Source organism: Penicillium coprophilum (assembly GCF_028826855.1).
Source record: "Penicillium coprophilum strain IBT 35676 chromosome Unknown utg000001l_segment0_segment0, whole genome shotgun sequence".
Classification (NCBI taxonomy): domain Eukaryota; kingdom Fungi; phylum Ascomycota; class Eurotiomycetes; order Eurotiales; family Aspergillaceae; genus Penicillium; species Penicillium coprophilum.
In genome coordinates this window covers 1,486,543-1,511,355 of record NW_026622720.1, presented here as the reverse complement: position 1 = coordinate 1,511,355, position 24,813 = coordinate 1,486,543, and the positions used below count along the sequence as shown (strand labels likewise).

Below are 24,813 nucleotides of genomic sequence, written 5' to 3'. Positions count from 1 at the left end.
ACGGTTAAACCCAAGTAACAAAGCATCTACAAAGCGCCACAAGTGACTGGGGGGTGCCTGGTGATATCACGTCACATGTCTGGCACCAACCTTTTGGCCTCAGGCAACAAAACTGGAGAACCGGTTCAAAGGCGGTGAGCGATAAGTATTGCAACTTTTTTTTTTTTCGGATTCTCTTACATAGAAAAAGTATACATTTCGTTTTGTTTCCCCAGTCACTTGAAAAGGATTTTCTGGTCTATTGAGATCAGCTTTCCTTCAAAATGGCGATCCAGAAAAAGGTATGTTCTATCTCATCTCAGCTGGCATTACTTTATGTTCTAACTATTTTTTAGCATGGAAAAGGTCGTTTGGATAAGTGGTATCGACTTGCCAAAGAGAAAGGTTACAGAGCCCGTGCCGCCTTCAAGTTGATCCAGTTGAATCAAAAATATGGGTTCTTGGAGAAAAGCAGGGTTTGTATCGATCTTTGCGCTGCGCCTGGTGTAAGTATCCTCAAATGGCACCTTCTCTCCCAAAAGTCCTTCTCTAACAGCCGAGCAGTCATGGTGTCAAGTCGCCGCAGAGTACATGCCTGCGCAGAGTCTTATCATTGGTGTCGATCTCTCCCCTATTAAGCCGATTCCTCGAGCCATTACTTTCCAGAGCGATATCACAACGGACAAGTGTCGCGCAACAATTCGATCTCATATCAAGCACTGGAAAGCAGATGTCGTGCTTCACGATGGTGCTCCCAACGTCGGTGCCGCGTGGGTTCAGGATGCTTTCTCCCAGGCCGAACTGGTGTTGGAGTCCCTCAGACTGGCTACCGATTTCTTGGGTGAGGGCGGAACTTTTGTTACTAAGGTCTTCCGTTCCAAGGATTACAACCCTTTGCTGTGGGTTTTCAAGCAGCTGTTCAACTCCGTTGAGGCAACCAAGCCTCCTTCGTCCCGAAATGTCTCTGCCGAAATTTTCGTCGTCTGCCGCGGATTCAAGGCCCCCAAGCGCATTGACCCGAAGTTCCTCGACCCGAAGCACGTCTTTGCTGAACTTGCCGCTCCTACTCCCAACTACGAAGCGAAGGTTTTCAACCCGGAAAAGAAGAAGCGCAAGCGTGAAGGTTACGAAGAAGGAGATTATACCCAACACAAGGAGCTCCCAGTGACGGATTTCATCAACTCTATTGATCCTATTGCTATCTTGGGTGGATACAACAAACTTAGCTTCCAGCAACCGCCAGGTGGTGACCTTGCGTTGTCCACGCTCGAACGTTTGGAGGAAACAACGGATGAGATCAGAACTTGCTGTGAGGATTTGAAAATCCTGGGCAAGAAGGAATTCCGCAACTTGCTCAGATGGCGTATCAAGTGTCGTGAGAAGTTTGGACTTGTCGTCAAAAAGAAACCAACCACAGAAGGCGAGACAGAAGAAGTGGCCGAGGTGGCCCCTATGGACGAAGAGCTGCAGATCCAGGAGGACTTAATCCGCATGCGAGAGCAGCAGACCGCCAAGGGCAAGAAGGAAAGACGCAAGGAGAATGAAAAGAAGCGCAAGGATATCATTCGAATGCAGATGAACATGACTACCCCCATGGAAATTGGTATGGAGCAGCTTGGTATGACAGGCGACGACACCACATTCACTTTGAGACGCGTGGACCGGGAGAATGCCAGAGACGCGGTTGTCCATGCTCGTGATATTCCCGCTGAGAGCGAAAGTGAAAACGAATCTGAGTCTGAAACCGAAGAGAGCGACGACGAGGAGGACCGCCTCGAAAGGGAGCTCGACGACATGTACAGCCAGTATACCGGCCGTCTGGAAGACAAAGATTCGAAATTGCGTGCTAAGAAGACACGCAAGCAATACGAGGTTGACGAGTGGGAGGGCTTCTCGGACAGAGAGAAGGGCAGTAGTGATGAAGAAGAGGAGGAGGACTCGGACGAAGAAGCTACTGCTGCTAATCAAGCACTTGAGGCTAAGAAACTTTCAAACAACGCCTCCATGTTCTTCGATCAAGATATCTTTGAAGGGCTAGAAGGTGAGGAGGAGGAAGACGAGGAAGAGGACCAGGTACAGGAGGTAGAGGAGGAAGAGGAAGAGAGCGATAACATCTTTGCGATGGATGAAGATGAGGAGGAAGAAGAGAAGGCTCCTGCCACTAAAGAAAAGAACAAGAAGAAGGACGCAAAGAAGAAGAGCAAGACGAACCACAATGACTGGGTCAATGAGTCCGATGAGAGCGAGGCTGAAGACACAGAAGCGAAAGATCCGCTAAAAGCGAATGGTCAGCTGGGTAAGTTGCAGTTGATACCCAAGATGAATGATATCCTGACTAACATGTGTTTTTCCACTACAGACATCGATATCATCACTGCGGAGGCCATGGCTCTTGCGCAGTCAATGGCTACTGGAGAAAAGAGGTCATCTGACATTGTTGATGATGGCTTCAACCGATTCGCCTTCCGCGACGTGGACGGTCTTCCCGAATGGTTCCTCGACGATGAGGGCAAGCACAGCAAGCCTGTCCGCCCCATCACCAAGGCTGCCGCAGCTGCTATCAGAGAAAAGATGCGTGCCATCAATGCCCGCCCGATCAAGAAGGTCATGGAGGCCCAGGGACGCAAGAAGTACAAGGCGGCCCAAAGACTTGAGAAACTCCGCAAGAAGTCAGCCCTTCTGGCAGAGGACGACGCTCTTAGCGAGCGGGACAAGGCGGGCGCCATCGCAAGACTGATGAGCAGAGCAACCAAGAAGAAGCCCAAGCAGGAAGTCAAGCTTGTGGTGGCCAAGGGTCCTAACCGTGGTATCTCTGGCCGTCCTAAGGGTGTCAAGGGCAAATACAAGATTGTCGATGCTCGTATGAAGAAGGATGTTCGTGCGGAGAAGAGACTGGCAAAGAAGAAGTCAGGGAAATAGAGGGTGTGTTCATAGTTTGAATCAGACAATTTTACATAGCAAAAATAATTATGATACCCCAGGGTTCATTCCACAAGTATCTCAATATCTATTTCAGACTTCACCGATTGTTCAATATAGAACATGTAGGTCCAGGTAAACATATGCAGACATCCATGACGCTGTCGACAAAAGCCCCGAGAAATGCCAAGGAACGCGGGATCGCGTGGTTTCCCCAGTGGCGCCTTAATCGATAAGCCCTGCTCGTTTCTTTTCTTTCTCCCACTCCCATCTTGCTCGCATTCTACTTATATTCTTCAAATCGGTTCTATTGCATACTTTACATACATTCTTTTCTTGCTGTATCGATTGTTTATATCTATCCTTATCCATATGGGCTTTTTCGACCACCTTCAGAAAGGAGGGGCCGGGGCCTTCTCTTTACAGCCAAAGAAGGCGCAAATTCGCAAGGTCGTACAGACTCGACCTGCAGCTCCTACACGCTCGGTTACACAACCATCGGAAAGTCGATCACCTCGAGTCCAGTCGACCGAGCGGAACCGGAAGGCGCAGGCCCCAAAATCTCGATCGGTCTCAAGTGACCTGGACACACGCTCGGCAAAACGACTGAGTACGCCCTCGCGCATTCGGAAAAGACCAACACCCGAACAACGACTCTCGAGCGACGATGACGCAAGCGACAGCGAGGCTTCCTTTGAAGTGCATAAGCGTGCAAGGACCAGCGCGAGCGCCGAACCCGACCCGGAGCGGCGTCTCCGCTCGGTGAAAGCATTTTCGGAAGAAGGATCTCGCCCGTTTAAAATGATACATGCCGCGGATATAACGTCGGGAAAAAAGGCCGGCAAGTTCAAGCCCGCTTTTGGCGCCGAGGGCAAGCCCAAAGAGATTCTCCTGCAATACCCCAGTGCTTCGCAGCAGGAGAGGTACGTTGTTTGGTTGTGCCATTTTCTTTGATAATTACTAGAATGCTAATCTACTGCTTGGCCAGATATGACTCCGTGGTTCCCCGAGAAAATGACGAATTCCGACCTATCGACGACATTGTTCAGGTCATCGAAACGGTCGCCGATAATTACATTCCCAGCGAGGAGGCGGATCTGTTCAACGACGAGACGACCGGGATCAAGCGTCGATTGCGCCGGGCTCTGGCTGTAACATCCGAACCCCAGTTTCGGGAAGCTGTCGATGATTACAACAAGGCTATTCAGCGGTTAAGGACAAACGGCAGCCTTGCGAAACACTTGGATGCAAAACAAAGCATTGGTTTACCTTGGGTGGAAAGAATTCTCACACAAATCTACTCGCGCACGGTATCCCCTCATGTGGAGTCCCTCCGGCAATACGAGAATGGCACGGACAATGTCTACGGAGAACTTCTCCCTCGCTTTATCAGCACAATTTTCAAAGAAACCAAGCTCAAATCTGGTCAGGTCTTTGTCGATCTTGGCTCGGGCGTAGGTAATGTCGTTCTTCAAGCGGCACTTGAGGTTGGCTGTGAGAGTTGGGGTTGCGAGATGATGACAAACGCATGTGATTTGGCAGATATGCAGCAATCAGAGTTCAAAGCCCGATGCAGGCTATGGGGCATTGCACCAGGCAAAACTCATCTTGTCCGAGGTGACTTCCTCGAGCAGGAGAGTATCACCAGCGTCTTGAAGCGGGCTGATGTGGTGCTCATCAACAATCAAGCTTTCACCCCCCAACTGAACAATGAGCTGATCAACCACTTTCTGGATATGAAAGAAGGCTGCAAAATTGTCTCACTTAAGTCTTTTGTTCCCGCTGGTCACAAAATCCAATCTCGCAACCTGAATTCTCCGATCAATCTCCTCAAGGTCCAGCAAAAGGAATACTGGTCAAACAACGTGAGCTGGACTGACGTTGGCGGTACATATTTCATTGCCACTAAAGACAGCTCTCGGCTAAAAGCCTTCATTGATAGTACGCTATAGTCTTCAATGGCTGCTTAGCTTGGTATCTTGGCATTGCACATACCTTTATTTTGATTTTCGGCACATTTGTACATTACCTTGTCCGTTATTGGATATATTTTCGCTGTTGAATTATTGTATGATACTATTTTCCGACAACCTGAATGTACAAATTGGATCGTGTCTTCAAGTTCAGGTCCTTACGGTTACTGCAGGGTTTCATCGCATTGCGCAGCCCACCTGGGCAGGTGTGACCAAGATTCTCAGTAGGCACAACCGGGGCCGGGAAAGCGACCCCGGTGCCCAGATAGATATGAACCAGGGGAAAACCTATGGAAATCGAAATGAGAAAGTATAGCCGTGCGAGAAGCGAAGGCAGCATACAGAGTACATGTCTGGGTATGTAGGCGAGATCAAAGTGGCACAAAGCAGGCCCTTACTCGATGTGCATTCACGATAGCTTCCAAAACCTATCGTGTACGGTGAGAAAATTCTTTCAGTTTCCCTACTCCTCCATGTTCGACCGGATCTATGTGTGATGCGTGTCAGCAATTGGCTCACAGTCTAAGATAGATCATACCATGCATCAGGACTTTCTTCTGCAGACAAGCCCAATCACATAGAATAGCAGTATATAAGCGGTAATTTTTGATGCTTTAGATCTAATTCTACTATTCTACAACTCTACAATCCTATAACCCCACAATGACTGTACCAGCCTCGACATTTGATGCTATTGTCCTAGACCTTGGAGGGGTCTTGATCAAGACCCCTGCTCGTATCTCTACTAACGAAGCCATCCCACCTCACAAACGCTACACTTCAACCTTACCGTGGATGCAATATGAGTGTGGTGAGATTGAAGAGACCACATGCTACGAGCTCGTTGGAAAGCAGTTCAAGTTCGATCCATCAGAGCTCAGCAAGGCAGTTGGTCTCGCACGCACCACAGTCGAATATGACCAGGAAATAGTATCCTGGATCCGAGCTTTGCGAAAAGAGCACCCCTCGCTCAAAGTTTTTGCCATGTCAAACATCTCCAAGCCTGACTTTGATGCCCTTCATACCCGATGGGGTGCTACATTCTGGTCATTGTTTGATGATATCTTCACTTCATCTGCCGCTGGTATGCGGAAACCCAATTTTGGATTTTACCAGCACGTCTTGAAGTCCACTGGAATAGAGCCTCAGAGAATCATCTTTGTGGACGATAAGATACAGAACTTTGCAGCTGCTCAATCTTTAGGAATGCACAGTATTCTCTTCGAAGATACGTCGGTGTTAGCTCGAACCGTGAAAAACATCCTTCATGACCCAATTGTTCGTGGGAAGGCCTATTTGCAAGACAATGCAAAGCAGCTGAATTCATTCACGGACAGTGGTGTTAATTTTATGGAAAACTATGTTCAATTGCTGATTTTGGAGGCCACGGGTGATGAGTATGGATACCCCCATGGTTATCAAGCAACACATATCTAACTATTTGAAAGAGAACTTGTGATTCTGGACAAGCCCGATTGTCGCCAGGCAGAATTTTGGAACTTCTATTGCGGTATGCCATTGAGATCACTCGGCTCGGTGACTTTATAATAATGGCTGGGAATATTCAGGAACACCTCCTTTTGGTTTGGAAAGTTTACCAAATGACAATGATACTACCGCACTGGCCTTGCAAGTTGTCAAATACAACGATGCGATTGCACACTCCCTTCTTGACCAGATGCTTGAGTGGATGAATGTAGACGATATCATGATTGTAAGTCTACTCATTTTACTCCAGCATTTCATATCAACACCTCATGATTTTACATTTTAGCTATATCATGACCTCAACAGACCAAGGGTCGATGCTGTCGCTAGTGTGAACCTATGTGCTTCATTCTATCTTTACCAGCGAGGACATCAGGTCCAGAAAATGTTCAACTGGGTCCGCAACGTCCTTTACCACAGAGCATATTCAAAGGGCGCGTATTATTACCGCTGCCCGGATTGGTTCTTATTCTATGTGAACCGACTGCTCGTGGTTACGAAAGATCCAACTTTGGCGGAAACTATCGGGCCACTACTGAAGGATCGAGTTCAAGAGCGTGTTGGACTCCCTGGTGACAGTATTGCCCTGGCAATGCGGCTTGTCGTATGTAACTCGATGGCGGTATACAATTACCAGGACTTTGAGGCACTCAAGGACCTGCAGATGGAGGACGGCGGTTGGGAGGCTGGATATCTATATAGCCTTCCAATTGAAGGAAAGAAGATGATGAACCGCGGCCTTGGTACAGCACTTGCTATCCAAGCACTTAGTGGAAGGACCAGCAAGCCGTGATGTAAGCCGCATGATCACGTATCTATAGCTTTTACGTGCCATGTAAGGGGCAAAATATTACAATTCAAGATCTGAATGTCACAAAGGCTATGATCTAGTCTCTTCCATCAAACTTGCCCTGTCACCTGCTCGGTGCATTGGGACTAATCAGGAATACTTTGATGCATCATTCATAGCCTCAGCTTCTTGCCCCATCCTAGCCATCCAACGATCAACTAGATCTTGGTTCTCATTCTTAAGTCGAGTTGACCGTTCTTCGGTCATATTAAGCTGAAGGTTTAGTGTCGCTAGTTCATCTTGGAAATCCTGAAGAAATGCACATAACTCAAGTTAGCCACTTTCCCTCGCCCACCCCTGCGTGATTGGAAAGCTTATGTAAAAATCAAGACAGCCTACCTCTAGCAGCTTAGCCTTCCCTTTCAGCTCCGCATCTCTGTCTTGCAATCGTAGCTTGAGATGCGCCCTCTCGCTTTCCAAAGCATTGATTCGTCGACCCTCTTGCGAACTTTTCTTGCGAAGTGTTTCCACTTCTGTATTGACTCGATTCAAGCGGTCTTGTAATTCTGAGCGGAGTCGCTGCGCCTCGGACAAATCTGCACGAGTAGCATTGAGGAGATCGGTCGGGGGAAACCCTGGCTCAGCCGGCCGTTGCTTTTTGGAAAGTGGAACTATAGGAGAAGGAACGGTGGATTGAGCTTCACTCTGCGCTGTTGCAGGACTGGCACATTTTGCTGTTATTTCTAAGTTGCTGGTGCGATCTGCAAGCTGGGCATCTAGATTTGGTAAATGATGTCAGTTGCGATCGGTCAACAAAGAGAGCATCACTTATAAACTGACAGGCAGCGTAGAGGGGAGCATTTGCTTTCTCTCGGTTATCTCTGACTGTCAGGGCAGCCAAGTATTCCTCCCTCCAGTGGGCCATAAGCCTTCTCAAGCAAATGGGGATGTACCTGAATGTGATGAAGTGGAGTTGGTTGCCGCCTCGGGAGCGAGATGCGGTGCTAATCGTTATCAACTGCCCACCGCCCGCTCCACCGCCCAGGCCTCATGCATCATCGAATCCGGCTGCAACCCGACCCAACTCTCCAACTACCTTGCCCTTATCTGGTTTATAGAGGCCTAGTGAAGGCTGATAATAGCTCTTTGCTTAATAGCCAATTTCTTGTTTATCCCCCACACATTTACATTTGGTCACTTGACCGATCCCTAAGCATGGCGTCAAGGAAGAAGGTCCTCCTCAAGGTACAATCTCCGCACCTGCTCCGTGTTACGAGCATCGGATCCTTCACAAAGTGGACTTTTTGCTGACTGGTGCCGTTTCGAAAATCTAGGTTATCATCCTTGGTGATAGCGGAGTCGGAAAAACAAGTTTGATGAACCAATATGTCTGTTCAACCTCGCCCCCAAATACCTCTCTGCGGCCGTACCGCGGTCGGTGACGAGTTCCTCCAATCGCTAACATGCAATCTTCCGCGATGAACAGGTCAATAAGAAGTTCAGTGGAAGCTACAAAGCGACTATCGGAGCTGATTTCCTCACAAAGGAAGTTCTTGTCGACGACCGACTGGTGACAATGCAGGTAAGGCGTTGGAGACACTAGCCCCATCGTGATAAGGGGCAATAACTGACTTGTTGTCAGATCTGGGATACTGCAGGCCAAGAACGGTTCCAGTCATTGGGAGTCGCCTTCTACCGTGGAGCTGACTGCTGTGTACTGGTCTACGACGTGAACAACTCTAAGAGTTTTGAGGCCCTCGACAGTTGGCGTGATGAGTTCTTGATCCAAGCAAGCCCGAGAGATCCAGAGAGTTTTCCATTCGTAAGTTGTTCCTACACATTCCTGTTCCTTATCTCGTGTGCAGCAGCAGCACCAGGCAAGAATGATATGTTGGTCCGTGCTGATGGTCATGTGCAGGTTGTGATCGGCAACAAGGTCGATGTAGAGGAGAACAAGCGCATGATCTCCTCAAAACGGGCTATGACCTTCTGCCAGTCGAAGGGTAACATTCCTTACTTCGAGACCAGTGCCAAGGAAGCAATCAACGTCGAGCAAGCATTTGAAGGTGAGTAAAACCCCACTGTTTTGTCAAGAACCGCTGTACTCTTTCAAGTTTGCTGACCACAATTTAGTTATTGCGCGGAGTGCACTTGCCCAGGAAGAGGCTGAGGAATTCAGCGGTGAATTCAGCGACCCAATCAACATCCATCTAGACAATGACCGTGATGGCTGTGCCTGTTGATATACCCTTCCCATTCACATGATATTCCAGCGACCTATTTCCTTTGTCTTTCATTTTTCATACTATCTGTTTGGTCTCCGGTTCTGAGTCTGTATAGGAGACCAGGGGGTTTGCTATGGGTGACCTTGCCCTTCCCCCGGTGTCTTGTAGATGTCTTAGTTTCAGTGGAATTTGCCTGAGAGGGAAACATCTCGAACCTTTCAGTACAGTTTTATGCAGGCAGTGTCTTTTTTGGACTTATGCAATACCAACTTCATTTTCCAATGTCCCAAACTAGATCCAATAGTATCAGACCCATTATCACGGAAGATTACCCCTGATCACAGCCATTGTTCATGTGTATTTACCACATGTGGTTGGTGATTACTGCAATAAGTCTAACCGCATTACGCGACTGTCTTCGGTGTATGTGTCTATTGTTTAGAAGCGTAGTGGTGATCCTGGGCAACCCTTTTAATAGGCTAAAACTAGAATTTCTGGTTCTTTTCGACCTATACAATCGTATTGTCCGGTCTTTATTTTACATCTGGCATCATACCCTGTCATAAGAGGTTCTGTAGATCAAATCAGTTTATATATCCTATAGGTAAATCATCCAATAATTCAAATCCGCGGAGTTAAAGGCGATTCAAGGTAAACTCCGTTAGATAGCGTGACGGTGAATATGCCCCTAATGCAAAGTATCGGCGACTACATTTCTCCCCACCCGGGACCCTTATCTCGAGAATGCTTGGCATCTAACCCCGTGTTCTCTTCAAGCACTCTTTAGGCAAGAAGTCTCGTGGCACTCATTCATTTGCCCTCATCTATATATCGTTTGTGCTTTAGGTGACAGCCGATACTCCGTCCAACTCGGAATCCTCGGCTGCAAACGTAACGATTGCGACATCAGCGACAGGCTCCTGATAACACCTTGACAAGTCTCGCAAATTTACCCGTTCTCCCAAACCCCTCAACTACAGTGATCATGGTCTCAGCCACGCCTGAAGGAGCTGGCGCGATGCCACTGGGGGTGGCGCGGCGGACATTAGGAATCATCCTGCTCCTAGTGGTGGTTGTGTTATGGACAACCTCGAATTTCCTTGGAAGTGTATGCGTGCCCTGTTTTTTTTTTTTTGGAATTTTAAAATGCGTAAGGCATTTATTGTTGAGGACAGTGAGCTAATTACACAGCGGTTACCATCCAGACCATCTTCGCCGACAAAACCTATCCGAAACCTTTCTTCGTCACTTATACGAATACCTCCATGTTCATGATGCCCCTCCTGATAATCGTCGCTCGTCGAACATTCGCTCTTTGGCGCCACGGGAAGCTCGCTAAGATTACTTCGATAAAGAGCTTCTTGAATCATTTGGATTCACATGACCCCAAGGCCGAGGAGGAGAGCATGCTGCGCAGCGCCTCCGATGAAGAGGGCGGGCGATTCTTGGCGGAGAGACAGGATTCCCCAAGTGGAAAGCTAGGGCTCAAAGCAACAGCTAGACTCAGTATTCAGTTTTGTCTTCTATGGGTGAGTGCCCAACCTTGAAGTTTGGATCTGACCAGCTGGCTAACCTATCATAGTTTACTGTATGTCGTACACCTCAAGATCTGGTACATTGTATGTTGGAAGTGAACTAACCAAAGTATTTCTGAATAGGCAAATTACTTTGCCATGGGATGTCTTCAATTTACATCAGTTGGAAGTACAACCATTCTAACTTCCACCAGTGGTAAGGACCCCCCTATCTAAATATGTCCAAACTCCAGTTCTCACTCTCCCTCTTCTAGGTGTATGGACCATGGTCTTTGGTGCCCTGTTCCGTGTTGAGAAATTCACTATGCGGAAATTCATGGGTGTCTTGGCTTCTCTGGTTGGTATTATCTTGATCTCACGTGTAGACCTCTCCACGCCTGACACAGGTGATGCTGGAGATGGCAACGAGGGTTCATTCCCCCACAAATCCACAGGAGAGATTGCTCTCGGCGACGCCATGGCAGCGTTCAGCGCCATCATGTACGGTCTTTACACTGTTGTGATGAAGAAACAAGTTGGCGACGAGTCCCGAGTAAATATGCAACTGTTCTTCGGACTAGTCGGATTCTTCAACATCATCCTTTTGTGGCCTGGTTTCTTCATCATGCACTGGACTGGAATAGAGACTTTCTCCTTGCCCGAAACGTCACGAGTATGGTTTATCATTCTAGTACGTCTTCCAGCCCTCTTTTTCACCTTCGACCCTTGACTAACCTCACGCCCATCAGTCGAATGCACTTGCATCATTTGTCTCTGACATCGCTTGGGCTTATGCTATGCTTCTCACCACACCGCTCATCGTGACAGTTGGGCTCAGTATGACTATCCCGCTCTCCCTGATTGGACAGATGGTCCTACAGTCGCAATACTCCAGCCCTTTGTACTGGGTTGGAGCAGCTATCGTGGTATCGTCGTTCTTGGTCGTGCAACACGAGAGCAAACCTCAGGACGATCTTGCCACTACTCCTGGAGCAGGCGGGGCCCTCTCAGGCGAGTATAACAGCATTCCTGTTGAAGAAGAGGAAATGCGTTAGTTTGAGTCTACAAAGGTTTTTGTATTTATTGCTACACATTGTAGCTTGTTCACATAACAATTTAGCATGTTCTCCGGTTACCCTTCGCTACCTAGCCGATGAGCTGGTAGTCCGAATATAGATTACAGAGTCATTCAACAACATCCTCAACAACTCTATTTCTGCGCGTGCATTTCGTAAGTTGGGGTTGAATGTCCACGTATGAACCAAAGCTATGGTGATAGCGTTTTGTCGAATTGAAGTATATCTTATGAACAGGAAAGACAGCTGGAGTACCACACAGGGTCACCCGCTGGAAAGGTTTGAATGTGATATTCCTCATGGGTATTATGTATTAAGCACTAGAGTACTAAAGCCTAAAGCAATATGATACATAATAGGTGCTCAATATAGACGCTGAAATGGAAGAAGACAGAAAAGGGGAATGTCAGACGTGACAGTGACAAGGATAGATGCACAATGAGCATCGTCTCAATAGATAAAAGAGACAAGGGTGTAGTGGAAATGAAATGTTCAAAAAAGCTAGATAGCTTTGTGATGAAGAAGAACTCCCCTTCGCCCACCTGACGTGCACGAAGGTAATAAACGCCAATCTGTTTTTTGAAAACTCCTAAGCTCACCACGAGACGAGTAGTCAAAACGAAATCACCAACCTGGGTATATTGAAAGAAGAGGTATCAAAGGTAAGAGATGAAGAAAGAGGGTCGCTGAAATGTAAAGGAAATAAAGCGAAGGAAATAGGGATAGGCGAAGTAATATATCAGGCTCTGCTCCGTAGAGTGAGGTTCATGATACAGAAGTTCCCGGAGCGGGATCCAATCTCCTGCGCGCAGCGAGAATGCTTTTCAACGAACCCAGCCAGCGCGCGAGGGACTCTTCCTCTGGGGCACAAAGTCGATAGGTCTTTTCTTCGGCGATGATCTGCATGCAGAAGGTCTTGGATCTCGACAAAGGGTCCACCTCTGCGGCATCAAATACTTGAGACATGGGGATGATCTTGATAGCTGCGTATTCCGATTCATTTTTGTAGAAGGCTAGACTCTTGGGTCGAAGCACAACCCAGAGTCGTTTCCATTGGCGCACGGTCCCTTGGATGCGCAGCCCCTGCAGGTACCCCTGACAGATGACCCGCTCTGGGTCACGCCGGATCCCCAGGTCTGACGATTTATTTGCGTCTCGAGGTAAAGATGTTGACGGGCGGGATACTTGTTTATCCTCTGCTGGAACGGACAGTGAATGGAGGGAGCGCATAGATCGTAGGCGGCTATCGCGTGCTGGCGCAGGTCCATCAGAGAACTCTGAAAATGAGGTCATTTCATTACCCGAGTAATCTTGGATGTAAGGGAGTCTCTGGGCATTTTTGCTGCGTGGAGACAGTGCACGGTGTGGCTCGGGGAGCTGGCGCGGCCAATGTGATCGAAATCGGAGGGCTCGGTTGTCTCGTCAACGAGTTGTTTGTGGATGGCGGGGGGTTGGGGCCTTTGGGTGAGAGCCAGGAAAGCTTGCTCGTCCTCGTCGCCTGGGGTCTCGGCACGAATGCGAGCGATCCAGTCCTCGGCATCGTGTTCGGTCAGAGCTTCGAAGCGGTAATTAGTAGATGGAGTGAAGACACCGAAGACATGTCGCCGCGTTGATCGCGGAGACTTGACGGGGGCGACGGCGGTCACTTCAGATAGGGAAATGGAGACTCGGAGGCGGGTGGTTTCCTCGTCCTTGTATACGGACAGGAGATTCGGTCGGAGGACGAGGTAGGCTGCTTTCCATGAGGCGCGAAAGACATGTTTATGTTTGACTCGGCGAGAGACTTTCCCTGTCTTCAAGACTCGATCGAATTCGAAGCTTCCATTTTCGTTCACTGGAGAAAAGGGATCCAAAGTTCCACTGTTATGAGGTCGGTAATGAGATGAAGGGCCGGGTTCGGGGAGTTTAATTTTGCCCTCAGAGAAGGGCCGATTCAGCACTGCATTCATGTTGAGGTTTGGTAGGAAAGAAAAGAAAAGGGGGAAGCCCACGGCGCCTGCATGTAGTTTATCATGCGGAGGGATGATGGGATGATGGGGGGATGACGGGGGGGGTGAACCAAGCCTTCTGACCCTTTGGCTTCAACGGCAAAGTTAGGATCTACAATATGCATGGGAAATTATATATGCGATATGCGTCTGACTATATTAACCTAAGGCGAATATAACGAATAAAATGATGTGTACGTAATGTTAGGAATGTTGTCGGTGGATAGTATGCAGCGTATGTTTTGGGTGTAGGCGAATATATAGGAGAAAAGAGAAAAATACACAGGGTCCAGACCTTGGAGACATTCAATTTGCAATTTAATTTGGGCAATCGGAAATTACAGAAATTACAGAAATTACACGGTCGTATCACGTGCAATGCTTATATGCGAGATCGAGAGATGTATTCAGTACCTGCATATATGCATCTGTGAGTATGGAAATACTATGTACTGGGTACTCCGTCTAGAGTACTCAAGTCAATTATAGGCACAGGCTGCAGGTGCCGAAAAATCATTACAGCTACTGTCAGGTCTAACGGGCGAAAGTTTGGATCCTCGATCGTCATGCGCTAATTCTAGAGATGATATTGGCTACAACATCCATAGAGACACGGTGCGACAAATCGATTCACCCTTAGTTCGAATAAAGAAGGGTTTAGACAGATTCTAGAACCAAACATTCAGAAATATGCGGTACAATAGCTATTGCCTACTTTGCATATACATATGTGATTGCCCCAAAGGGAACAATTGTGGATCAAGTCAAGTGGACTACGTATACCATGTATAATATGTGAAATTGAACTCCGTATCGGATATTTCTACGAGGGAGAGCTTGTACAAAGTACAAAATACACAAGCACAAGCATCCTTCCAGGTGCAATTTAAATCCCACAGAAGCTTTCTTCGTTAGTTTAGGGGCTAGGATAGAGTACGGTACCCTGTTAAAATCACCCCCCTAGACGGGGCCAATCACGGTTGCGGCAAAAGAACAAAGGACGCGCAAGAGTGCACCCAAGTCCAGATCGCAAATGTAGGGGACAGATCCCACAAGAAAATATTTAAAAGATACATAAGATATTAGAAAAGGCCTGTACAATCGCACAAAAAGAAATATTCTCTCAGGAATACCATACAATACGGGTTAGAGCGCCACGGCACTGCAACTAGGGGCAAAAATAACCGTCTTGGAGTGACAAGAGGCCACCGGACTTCGCCAAGACCAGGGAGGCGCAAGCAACCTTTTGGAACCCATCCCATCTTCCAATTCCCCATCCGTCTTCTTCCTTCCTCACCTTCATCCCGTTGAGGTTCCTGATTTCTCCTCTGTGTACCTTGCCGTTCACAGTTACCTGCGTTGCTCCCGACGCTCTACCCATCTATTGACCGTGGGACTGAGAAAGTTGGGGGAGGAAAGGAGGCATTCCTCCGGCCACTCGTTTCGCTGTCATTTTCTCCGTTGTCACTTCCTGAGAACTTTTGACTTTCAGATATTCCTCTGATCTATACCGTTCGAATTCGGTTTGATCGTGTGCTCACCACTTTTTTTTTTTCTTCCGCGATTAAGACGCATCCCTCTTCTGATCACATATCCGACACGATTTCTCCGCTATCCCCCTAACGGCCCCGTGCTGTCGCTTGGGCCTGACAGCTGACCTTGACCATTATTTGTGAGGTCTCACGACAATCGCACTCATGAGTTTCATCCAACGCATTACGAAACGGCTGCCCAGCGCGCCGAGTCTGCCGTTGGAAGATGCCCCAACCGAGAAAGGCCGCCTCCATCCTAGATTCGCCTTTTTCCGACGGAGGATTCGCCTCAAGGGGAATTCATCTATTTCTATACCCCTGGGTCTTGTTTTACTATTTCCATGTCTTGTAATTGTTCTTATTCTGCTCCTCTTTGTCCGACACCCTGCCTCTCCCGGGGGGATCCTAATTCCAGCGGGCACTCCGCCTTCTATTCGGTTCGTATCGCCCTCTCAATCCACGATCGTGTGTGCGATGACTAACCTCCTGCGTTTTACAGAAAAATCAGCGAAAAGCACGATAAAGTCTTTGCTACGGGCTGTATGCCCATCGAACCCGAGCAAATCGCAAAGGCTCCTCGCGCCAATGCCGCCTTCGTCGTCCTTGCTCGAAATAAGGAGTTGGAAGGCGTGATCCAGTCACTCAAGTCGATTGAGAGACACTTCAACCGGTGGTGGCACTACCCCTATGTTTTCCTCAACGATGGTGACTTTGACGAGGAATTCAAGGCAACGGTCAAGAACTACACCAGCGCGGACGTTGAATTCGGCAAAATTGACAACACCATGTGGGGCTTCCCTGATTGGGTGGACCATGATGTTGCCAAGGAGGGCATCAGGAAGCAGGGTGATGCCGCCATCATGTACGGTGGAATGGAAAGCTATCACCACATGTGTCGATTCTACTCGGGGTCAGTATTCAATGGCGGGCTTAGGACGAATTGGATCATAAAGCTAACTCTATGACAGACACTTCTACAAGCACCCTCTCCTCATGAAGTACGAGTGGTACTGGCGTTTGGAGCCCGAGATCAAGTACTTCTGCGACATCACTTAGTAAGACATCTACTGTGACATGCTTTTCTGGTCAATCTGCTAACTTGTTATTTAGTGACCCATTCCTCAAGATGGCCGAGGCAAACAAGACCTACGGCTTCACAATTGCAGTGAAAGAGCTTCGCGAGACTGTCCCCAACATCTTCCGGTACGCGGCCGCTTACAAGCGCAAGAATAACCTCAAGTCCAAGGGTCTGTGGGAGATGTTCCTAGAACAGCCAGCGCAACCAGAAACTCCTCCCGAGGAAAAGAAGGATAAATTGCCGGATGAAATCCTGCAGACCGACCCCGGTGACAACAATCTGAAGGACGTGGACCCAGAGGCCATGGAAGGCGAGAGCTACAACATGTGTCATTTCTGGAGTAATTTCGAGATTGCCCGTCTGGATTGGTTCCGCAGCAAGGAGTATGAGGACTTCTTCACTATGATGGACAGAAGTGGAGGATTTTGGAATGAACGAGTATGTCATATTATGTATTTGAAATCTGCTGAGGGAACTTTACTGACTGTACTAGTGGGGTGATGCTCCTATTCACTCTCTCGCCGCCGGTGCACTCCTCGCGCCTAGTGATATTCATTATTTCCGTGACTTCGGCTACCGGCACACTACCATCCAGCATTGCCCAGCCAACGCTCCGGCCCGCCAACTCACTCGTATCCCTTACCTTGAGAAGACCACCGATGACGAGAAGAAACGGATTGAGGAAGACGAGTACTGGGCGAACCCTGATCCAGTCAAGGAAAACGGTGTCGGTTGCCGATGCCGCTGCGACACTGACATTGTCGATGTCGAGGGCAAGCAAGGCAGCTGTCTCCCCGAATGGGTGGAAGTGGCTGGTGGCTGGGCCTCGCCATAGATCTTGACGAGCATGCCGTAGTGCTCAGTTCTCGTCGCATCTTCCTGCGTCTCCTTTTCCCCTGTCTGTTCATTCGGCTGTGTGCATCTCTTGGGTCTACCCTTGGGAGTTTCCAGCTGGAGCCTGCATGTTATGTTGGTCATGGGGTTTTCTTTCTGGGCGGCGTTAACGGATTTGATGGCTTTTTTTTATTATCGGAAGATGGTCTCATCAAATCCATCATCATTGTTGACACATTCATCAAGCATGCTGTACCACTGGGACTGGCTGTTGTGATTCATCTCTTGGTTGCATTTGGAAGAAAACGTGTGCGTCGGCAGTGGAACATTGATGTCGTACATTGTGGGTTTACGTGGCATCTCAAATGGCCTCGGACAAGCCTTATATCCAATGTTCTCGCTAGTTTCCCTGGAACTAGATTCCCTCGCTATAGTCCTGTTCTACCAAGCGCACAGCTTCATCTCGGTGGTAGGAGACCATTGATACGGGGGCTGGGCCCAAAGCAAATCCCGCCGCCGTCTACTTCGACGTGTCCCTTCGCCTTTCTTTTCCCCTTCCTATCCCCGTGTGCGCAGTTTTTGTGGTCTTGCAGCATGCATTCATGAAATGTACATACCTTTCCCCTCTCCCCACCCGTTGATTCCGTGGCATACATCCACGGATTGTTTTCTCGCATTGCCCACCTTTCACCCTCGCAAATACCAGATCGAGCATGGTTGTCTATAGAGTATGGAATAATCACTAGGTGAATTACGTGAAGAATGATATCAGTATAATGCACTTTGTTTCTTCGGATCTTCCCATGACTATATTTAAATAGAATAAAGGTGCTGTGGTTTGCAGCGGTGCTATCCACAGGTTGAAGTAATGGCAATTAATGTATTGCTTTAAGGGGCTAGATAGGACATTGTGCTCAAGATCGCGGTTGAAGCACAATTCCTTTGTCGGCACACCACAGCCTTGTCCGTTCCAAGCCGATGTCTTGAGTCTTCTTACTAGAACGACCGTCACACCTACACTACCAATCTCCGTAACTATTTCGCCTTCAAGTAACAGAGGATTATATCATATCAAAGTAAGTCGGTCTACAAACCTCGGGTATCCCCCCCCCATTTCAAATCAAAGTGCATCATGGATGTGAGAGCTGCAAAGAAGCCATGACACGTCAGAACAATAGCCCAAAATCACTCAACCAGTAACCCATTTCCACGCATTTGTCTTGATATAATTCATCGTACCCTCAACCTGTGAAGATCCATCCACCTTCTCCAAATCAAATACATCCTCGTGAAGCCCAGCCAATCGTTGATCAGGCTGTGCTTTCCTATCAAATCGATAAAACTTCGCTTTCTTGCCAATAGCAACAGCTCCAAACATCCTTTCCGTTCCGGAGTTTGAGTTTTCGGAAATACGATGGATGAACTCAACCTGCATGGTCTCATCCCAGTCTAGTGGGGTATCGTTATCGCTGCATGAGTGCTTGCAAACGACTATGAAGATTGGATGTTCGATACACTCAAATGAAACTGCTGGTATCTCGATAACTTGGATAACTTGGATGACGGTACTATCGGGCGTTTTATTGTTGGTGAGATTGGGCGCCTTCATGGCCCATCTATAACCCTCGGAGGGAGTGAACCATTGAGGCACGATTGTCTGCCAGATGTCTTGGGCTGCTGCTTCTGGGTTGTGTGACTTCGTTGATAGCATTGTATAGATGAAGGCGAGATTGTCTTGGAGTGATGGGGTGGAGGTGGCCATGGTCATCGTCAGGTTGAAGAGAGACGATGGTTGGGGTATTTCAGGTACAGCCACCTGGGCAGTAAGTGATGTCTGATCAGAGCATACTTACAGGACTAGGTGTGATGTTAGCGGGGTAACCCTGTGCTGGAGCCTACTGTATAGACCATCTACCTCTGACGCATCAACCCCGTCCTTTGAGATAGGTTAGATATAGAATATACGGGTTTGATCAATAAGCCTTCTTTATTGGCTTGTCTCTTCTGTCGATTTTTGGGAATCACCAAATATTCAACTAGTGTCAGCTTGCGCCAAGGGGTAGCGACAAAATCTTATATAAATATATATATATGTTATGTCAGTCTGCTGTTTAATACTCGAATGATCAAACCCCTGATCCAAGTTCCATGTATCACCATAGTTTAATCACCAAGCTAATATCACATCAAATATACCCACCAGACCAATGGATTTCCAAGATGATAGCGTACCAAAATCTGAACCCACTTCTGTCGCTCTGTCGCTACTCCCGGTCTCCGTGTCATGGGTTTTACCATGTGTAGCACTATGGCACCGTTCCCAGTTCAAGTAGCCGACCCGATATGGTTGATGGAATGAACACTAACAGCGTACATACTTGTGCTGCAAGTTTAGGTAAAACTGGCTCTACTAAAAGACATAGAGACAGCACCCTCGGTGTTATAGAGAGTCTTGGTACAGTTCTACAGAAATTCACCGGGGTGTATATTCTATGTGTACCGCTAACGTACTCTGCTTCAAAGCCTAGGTCCCCGAAGCAATGGCAATAGTCGAGTAATGTCTGCGTATATCCCAATCAACCCTATTCCGTATTTTGCTAGACTAGTAGTCGATATCAAGAAGGAAGGACTCAGCGTGCAGGCATGTGCCGTAATCCTTTGGAGAATTGATTAAACGTCTCTCCAAGATTTTGAGAGAAGCTCCTTTATGGGAACCTTTCTGATATTGCATAAGCATCCACTAGGCACATTATCTGGCCGTCAAGTGGGAATATCATCGGGAAACTCCGTTTGGTAAAGAGCAAGGAAGCATTATTACAGTCTGTTCGTATTCGCAGAAGTAGTAATGTGAAGGGGGCTGCGCTATATAGCCCGAACATTGAGTTATAAATACTAACACGTCCAACAGCTGGATGCGGTCAATTTAACTACCTGTCATCAGAACTCCGCAATGAGTAACATAGCTAACGGGGCCATCTGGGGGTTGGACTCTGCTTTCCAGTGGGCAATTGGCTTATGTCGCTGAGCCTGGCCCAATAAATCATAAATCATAATTCATTATAGATGTTCATGTCATGTGTACTAAGAAATATATAACTTCGCAACATGCAAAAAAATTTGATATACCTACCGCGATTACATATGCAATAAGCATGGTAAAAAGATAGAATGGATCATGACCACGACAAAATGCCAGGCTAGGCTGCTCAACTATTCTCACACAAACGAACAAAAATAGTCGCGCCCGGGATCGAACCGGGAACCTTCTCGGCACAGGAATGTGAGCGAGACGCCATGACCATTAGGCCACGCGACTTAACATAAAATTAACACTCTTTATCGTGCTCCTCAAACCAAATCTGGAAGATACTACTCCATACATATATCTATGATCGAGAGGCCATGGATTAGACCAAATATATAAGCTGGGTCTTATTCAAGTCACTCAGTGTTAGTCAAAACTATATACTTTTTTTTTGTAACTAGAAAGAAGCTTGACTAAGCCGATAAACATTCATGTTCGTAGTCTGCAATATAATCTAAAAACATTACTCCTAGCAAGACCGAATACAGAATGGATCATGATCTGGACCGAGGCTAAACTAGAGTGCATACTATTCACACACAAACGAACAAAAACATAGTCGCGCCCGGGATCGAACCGGGAACCTTCTCGGCACAGAAATGTGAGCGAGACGCCATGACCATTAGGCCACGCGACTTTAGATGGAATTTGATTCATTTTTGAATACTATGAGCAAAAGCAAAATTTACCTGTTCGAGCAGCCTAGAGAATTTCTACTTCTTACGTACTAATTGAGAGAGATATCACTAGATCATAGCATGCGATTGTCGATATCGAGATATCGAAGCGTTTAAATTATCTAAATGCCATTTAGTACTCAAAACTTGATATATATGTACAGAACTTATCGCATTCACTACATGTTTGGGGCTGCTTAGCGCACAAATCTTTACCTGATGTCATGCTACCTGTAACATTTGATGGGAAAGAACATTATTAATCAAGTCGCGTGGCCTAATGGTCATGGCGTCTCGCTCACATTTCTGTGCCGAGAAGGTTCCCGGTTCGATCCCGGGCGCGACTATTTTTGTCCATTCTGAATGGAGGAGTGCTTACTATCAATCCTATGTATGGATCAGTTTTTTTGGTATAGAATAGGTAGACTTTCGTAATTGGAACACATGAATAGATAGACGGCCGCTCGCGCGGCCCTACGTCGTCTTTATAAGGCTTTTCAACGATCTTTTTAGATGACGGAAAAAGGCGGGAAAAGCAAATTTTTCTATGTTAAATGTCTGACTGATGATATTCAATTATATGTGAGCCCAGATCGAAAGTTCCAAGCACACTCATTTGGTTCAGCCATCCGACATGAGTCATTTGCAGCGTCTCTAACGCCATTTCGCAGTGTAAGCGACAGATTGTATTGCCCATCTGGTTCTGTCATAGTAAGACCGACTATTTGCGCGCGAGATTACTCAGATCAAACTTCATGTTTGCATATGTGTGTACATTGAGAGAAAAGAGGAATAGGGCTCGCTAAAACTTAGCGAACTCTGCTCCAATTTGGTTGAGCATGGCCACATGGTCCTTGCTATAAGTGTCACCATTTCTGGCAATCACGTCACGCACCCAAGGTCCACGAGGGTTAAATGAAGCCTTAAAAGGCAGGGCCCGCATAACCAGGCCATAGGTGCATGCAGAAGGGTCAATGACGACGGGCTCGCCCGTCTCCTCGGACAGACCAGCTTTAATATCAAATGACCATACAAGCCGAGCAACGACGATCCAGATAAAATTGCGGGCGAAATACCGCCCAGGGCAGGTCCGCCTTCCGTAACCAAAGCCGGCAGCGGGGAGGTCTTTGAGCTTTCCGTCATGCTCGTCGAGCCAGCGATCCGGTATGAAATTGTCGGGGTTTGGGCCGAACACAGACTCTTCCCGAGAGATTGTCCAAACGTTGGGTATTATAACAGATCCCTTGGGAATGGTATATCCATTGTAGGTAGTTTCTTCCTTGTTTAAGTGAGGGACGCCCTCGGGGCCAACGGGTCGCCAACGGAATATCTCTTCGACAATCGCGGTGATGTACGGTAGGTTGGGCTTGTCATCTAGGGCTGGGAGTCGGTCGTGCCCGACAACGGCATCTAGCTCCTTGCGTGCCTTAGCGACGAAGCCCTGGTCTTGCGTGACACAAGCCACTACAAACCATATCAAGCTATCTGTGGTGCCATCCAAAGCGGCGTCGATCATGGTACCTAGCTCAAACGCTAGCTCATTCAAGGGCATCTCGAGGCCGTCCTTTTCGACAGACTTCTTGAGATACTTCGATATATTCCAGGCATTAGACTCCAGGCCCTGCTGGAAGTTTTTGTCCCGCAGATCATGTTTGGTCGAGTAGTGATTCTCAGCTTTTGCCTGCCATGGGGCCAAGAAGCCAGGCAGGTTATTAAGCACGGGGAACTGGTCGACAATGTGCGCGCCCACCTGAACAAACTGAGAAAATTCATCGTTGAGTTTAACCACGGTGCGAAGGACTGGGTCGTTGCAGTCTTTAACACGGAAACCATACAGTAATGTATGGATGATGCTAGCGACTGCGCGCTGAAAATGTCCTTGAACCTCAGCACCAGCGCCGCCCGCACTTTCCAGGAGATCGTGCATCAATTGCTGTGACTCTAGAGTTTGGAGGGGAATATAGGCGGCTACCGGTGTCGCATTTAACACCGAGACCTGTAGCCTCTGATGTTGTCGGAATTGCTCGGTGTAATTCATCATGAGAATGTTAAGTCCTTTCAAGGCCAACTCCGTCGCCAACTGCAGTTTAGATTAGCTCATGTTCCACGAATGATATTGAAGAGAGTCTTGCAAAAAGACGAGGTCGGTCTGAGAACATAGCTCCACGCTTCGCCAGTAGTTCGTGGGCTACTTCAGACGTAGACAAAATTATGACGTGCTGTCCAAGCATGTTCAGGTGAACAATGGGTCCATACTGCTTGCTCCATTCGCGATATGTGTTCCAGCCGTGGGACTTGGGAGCTTGATGGACATTGCCAATGATTGGCAATGGCTTAGGGCCTGGCGGCAGGGGCAAAGACGCTGATTTACGCCGCGTGATAATATAAGTGCCTATTAACAGCCCGGCAATGGCTATGATTGTTGCTGTATACATTGAAATTGGGAGAATGCGCAACCAGATTAAGAGTGTTGACAGAAGCAGGTTAAATCACCCTGCATGGATGGAGGGAAAGATAAGGCATGTACGGAGTAATCACGGGCCTCCCGTCCAGGGCTGTTTGAGCTGACAAGAAGCCCCGGGGGCTGAGAAGTATCGAATAAGCCTCATTGGGCATTGTCGCAGTTAATTGGGTGAAAATCAGCGGTACCCCTGTGATTGGTGCATCAGTAAGACGCCACACATTTCATCTCGGCGCAATAAATGGCCATGTTTGACCAAGTGCTGAGACGGAAAACATATGGTTTCAAGGTCAAGGCCAGGAGGATATTCATCGGGGAAAATGTTTAGTATCTGTCAGGTTAATAGACCACCGGCATTCCCGCTCAAAGGCAACATTTTATATCAGGGACTGTGAACTACCCGTGGACAACCGTTACCGTTACTTTATATATATTTATATATATATATATACATACTTATATCTGAAAAGATATTTAACTATGAAGAAGCATTGTAAGTGGCTGGACTATGAAAATATTCAAAAATAAGACATCCTCGGTACGGAGTGTATACAAGAAGATTCCATGTGTTTTCGGCTGTCAAATTGCTGATGCCTCGAATACCCACTTGGGCTTTTACGCTCTAATTTAGATACCCTGGGTGGTTTACACGCTATGATTCAAGCAAACGAATTGATGCGTTGATTAAAATTTGATTTTAAATTAGAAATAGTACTAACTACGGATCTACACTAACTCCAGGCTATATGCAATGTTACCTTGGTTGTTGTAGCCAAGGACTCTAGGCGTCCCACAGCCACAGCCCACGTTGCTTTGAAATTTTGTCCAATGCCAGGCGTAGAAAAAGCTTTATTCTGACTGCCGAGAAAATCGTCAGCCCTTCTAGGCCCCAAAGGATCCGATGGCGCAGAATAACAAGAAAAGCGGCTCGCGATCGTTCCATGTGGGGTATAGTAACTGGACGTCAATTGGAGCATCGTACTTGGCATGTGCGCTATATATCGGGGTGTCTCAGTAATGAAGATTGAAGAGGGGTAAGACGTTCCAACACAAAGCCAAATACACTACAACTATCAACGTGAAGCTTTGGAGGGTGGTAGAACATAACTCAAATCTGTAGGGTAGTGAGGCCAACCGTAAGTGCAGATACACCGCTCGTCCATGTCACGAGGGGTTGAGGCTTCAAGGCTAATA

General features: G+C 47.6%; 10 protein-coding genes across 10 annotated transcripts; 6 read left to right on the top strand and 4 right to left on the bottom strand.

Annotated features, from left to right (window-relative positions):
• Positions 1-263: 263 nt before the first annotated feature.
• On the top strand, positions 264-2,898 carry spb1 (rRNA methyltransferase spb1; the record flags this gene model as incomplete). The annotated part of the gene is made up of 4 exons (XM_056671704.1): positions 264-281; positions 336-485; positions 544-2,275; positions 2,339-2,898. The coding sequence occupies 4 exons, from the start codon at positions 264-266 to the stop codon at positions 2,896-2,898; spliced, it is 2,460 nt and encodes an 819-aa protein (XP_056537277.1).
• Positions 2,899-3,270: 372 nt separating this feature from the next.
• Positions 3,271-4,850, top strand: dot1 (histone methyltransferase DOT1; the record flags this gene model as incomplete). Its single annotated transcript, XM_056671703.1, has 2 exons — positions 3,271-3,821; positions 3,887-4,850. The coding sequence occupies 2 exons, from the start codon at positions 3,271-3,273 to the stop codon at positions 4,848-4,850; spliced, it is 1,515 nt and encodes a 504-aa protein (XP_056537276.1).
• Positions 4,851-5,534: 684 nt separating this feature from the next.
• Positions 5,535-7,152, top strand: N7500_000556 (HAD family hydrolase; the record flags this gene model as incomplete). The annotated part of the gene is made up of 4 exons (XM_056671702.1): positions 5,535-6,268; positions 6,320-6,381; positions 6,440-6,585; positions 6,646-7,152. The coding sequence occupies 4 exons, from the start codon at positions 5,535-5,537 to the stop codon at positions 7,150-7,152; spliced, it is 1,449 nt and encodes a 482-aa protein (XP_056537275.1).
• Positions 7,153-7,299: 147 nt separating this feature from the next.
• N7500_000555 (ATG16 family protein) lies at positions 7,300-8,074 on the bottom strand (the record flags this gene model as incomplete). Its single annotated transcript, XM_056671701.1, has 3 exons — positions 7,300-7,458; positions 7,549-7,925; positions 7,990-8,074. The coding sequence occupies 3 exons, from the start codon at positions 8,072-8,074 to the stop codon at positions 7,300-7,302; spliced, it is 621 nt and encodes a 206-aa protein (XP_056537274.1).
• Positions 8,075-8,364: 290 nt separating this feature from the next.
• Positions 8,365-9,392, top strand: rab7 (Rab family GTPase YPT7; the record flags this gene model as incomplete). The annotated part of the gene is made up of 5 exons (XM_056671700.1): positions 8,365-8,394; positions 8,484-8,537; positions 8,636-8,731; positions 8,792-9,215; positions 9,283-9,392. The coding sequence occupies 5 exons, from the start codon at positions 8,365-8,367 to the stop codon at positions 9,390-9,392; spliced, it is 714 nt and encodes a 237-aa protein (XP_056537273.1).
• A 967-nt stretch (positions 9,393-10,359) lies between these two features.
• Positions 10,360-11,943, top strand: N7500_000553 (DMT family transporter; the record flags this gene model as incomplete). Its single annotated transcript, XM_056671699.1, has 6 exons — positions 10,360-10,482; positions 10,580-10,903; positions 10,957-10,962; positions 11,033-11,105; positions 11,164-11,579; positions 11,638-11,943. The coding sequence occupies 6 exons, from the start codon at positions 10,360-10,362 to the stop codon at positions 11,941-11,943; spliced, it is 1,248 nt and encodes a 415-aa protein (XP_056537272.1).
• Positions 11,944-12,729: 786 nt separating this feature from the next.
• N7500_000552 (PH domain-containing protein) lies at positions 12,730-13,913 on the bottom strand (the record flags this gene model as incomplete). Its single annotated transcript, XM_056671698.1, has 2 exons — positions 12,730-13,239; positions 13,266-13,913. The coding sequence occupies 2 exons, from the start codon at positions 13,911-13,913 to the stop codon at positions 12,730-12,732; spliced, it is 1,158 nt and encodes a 385-aa protein (XP_056537271.1).
• A 1,736-nt stretch (positions 13,914-15,649) lies between these two features.
• Positions 15,650-17,397, top strand: N7500_000551 (glycosyltransferase family 15 protein; the record flags this gene model as incomplete). Its single annotated transcript, XM_056671697.1, has 5 exons — positions 15,650-15,921; positions 15,984-16,394; positions 16,453-16,539; positions 16,595-17,000; positions 17,056-17,397. 5 exons carry the CDS (start codon positions 15,650-15,652, stop codon positions 17,395-17,397), a joined length of 1,518 nt encoding a protein of 505 aa, XP_056537270.1.
• A 1,188-nt stretch (positions 17,398-18,585) lies between these two features.
• N7500_000550 (Cytochrome b5) lies at positions 18,586-19,164 on the bottom strand (the record flags this gene model as incomplete). The annotated part of the gene is made up of 1 exon (XM_056671696.1): positions 18,586-19,164. The coding sequence occupies one exon, from the start codon at positions 19,162-19,164 to the stop codon at positions 18,586-18,588; it is 579 nt and encodes a 192-aa protein (XP_056537269.1).
• A 2,796-nt stretch (positions 19,165-21,960) lies between these two features.
• On the bottom strand, positions 21,961-23,593 carry N7500_000549 (cytochrome P450; the record flags this gene model as incomplete). The annotated part of the gene is made up of 2 exons (XM_056671695.1): positions 21,961-23,238; positions 23,267-23,593. The coding sequence occupies 2 exons, from the start codon at positions 23,591-23,593 to the stop codon at positions 21,961-21,963; spliced, it is 1,605 nt and encodes a 534-aa protein (XP_056537268.1).
• Positions 23,594-24,813: the final 1,220 nt, after the last annotated feature.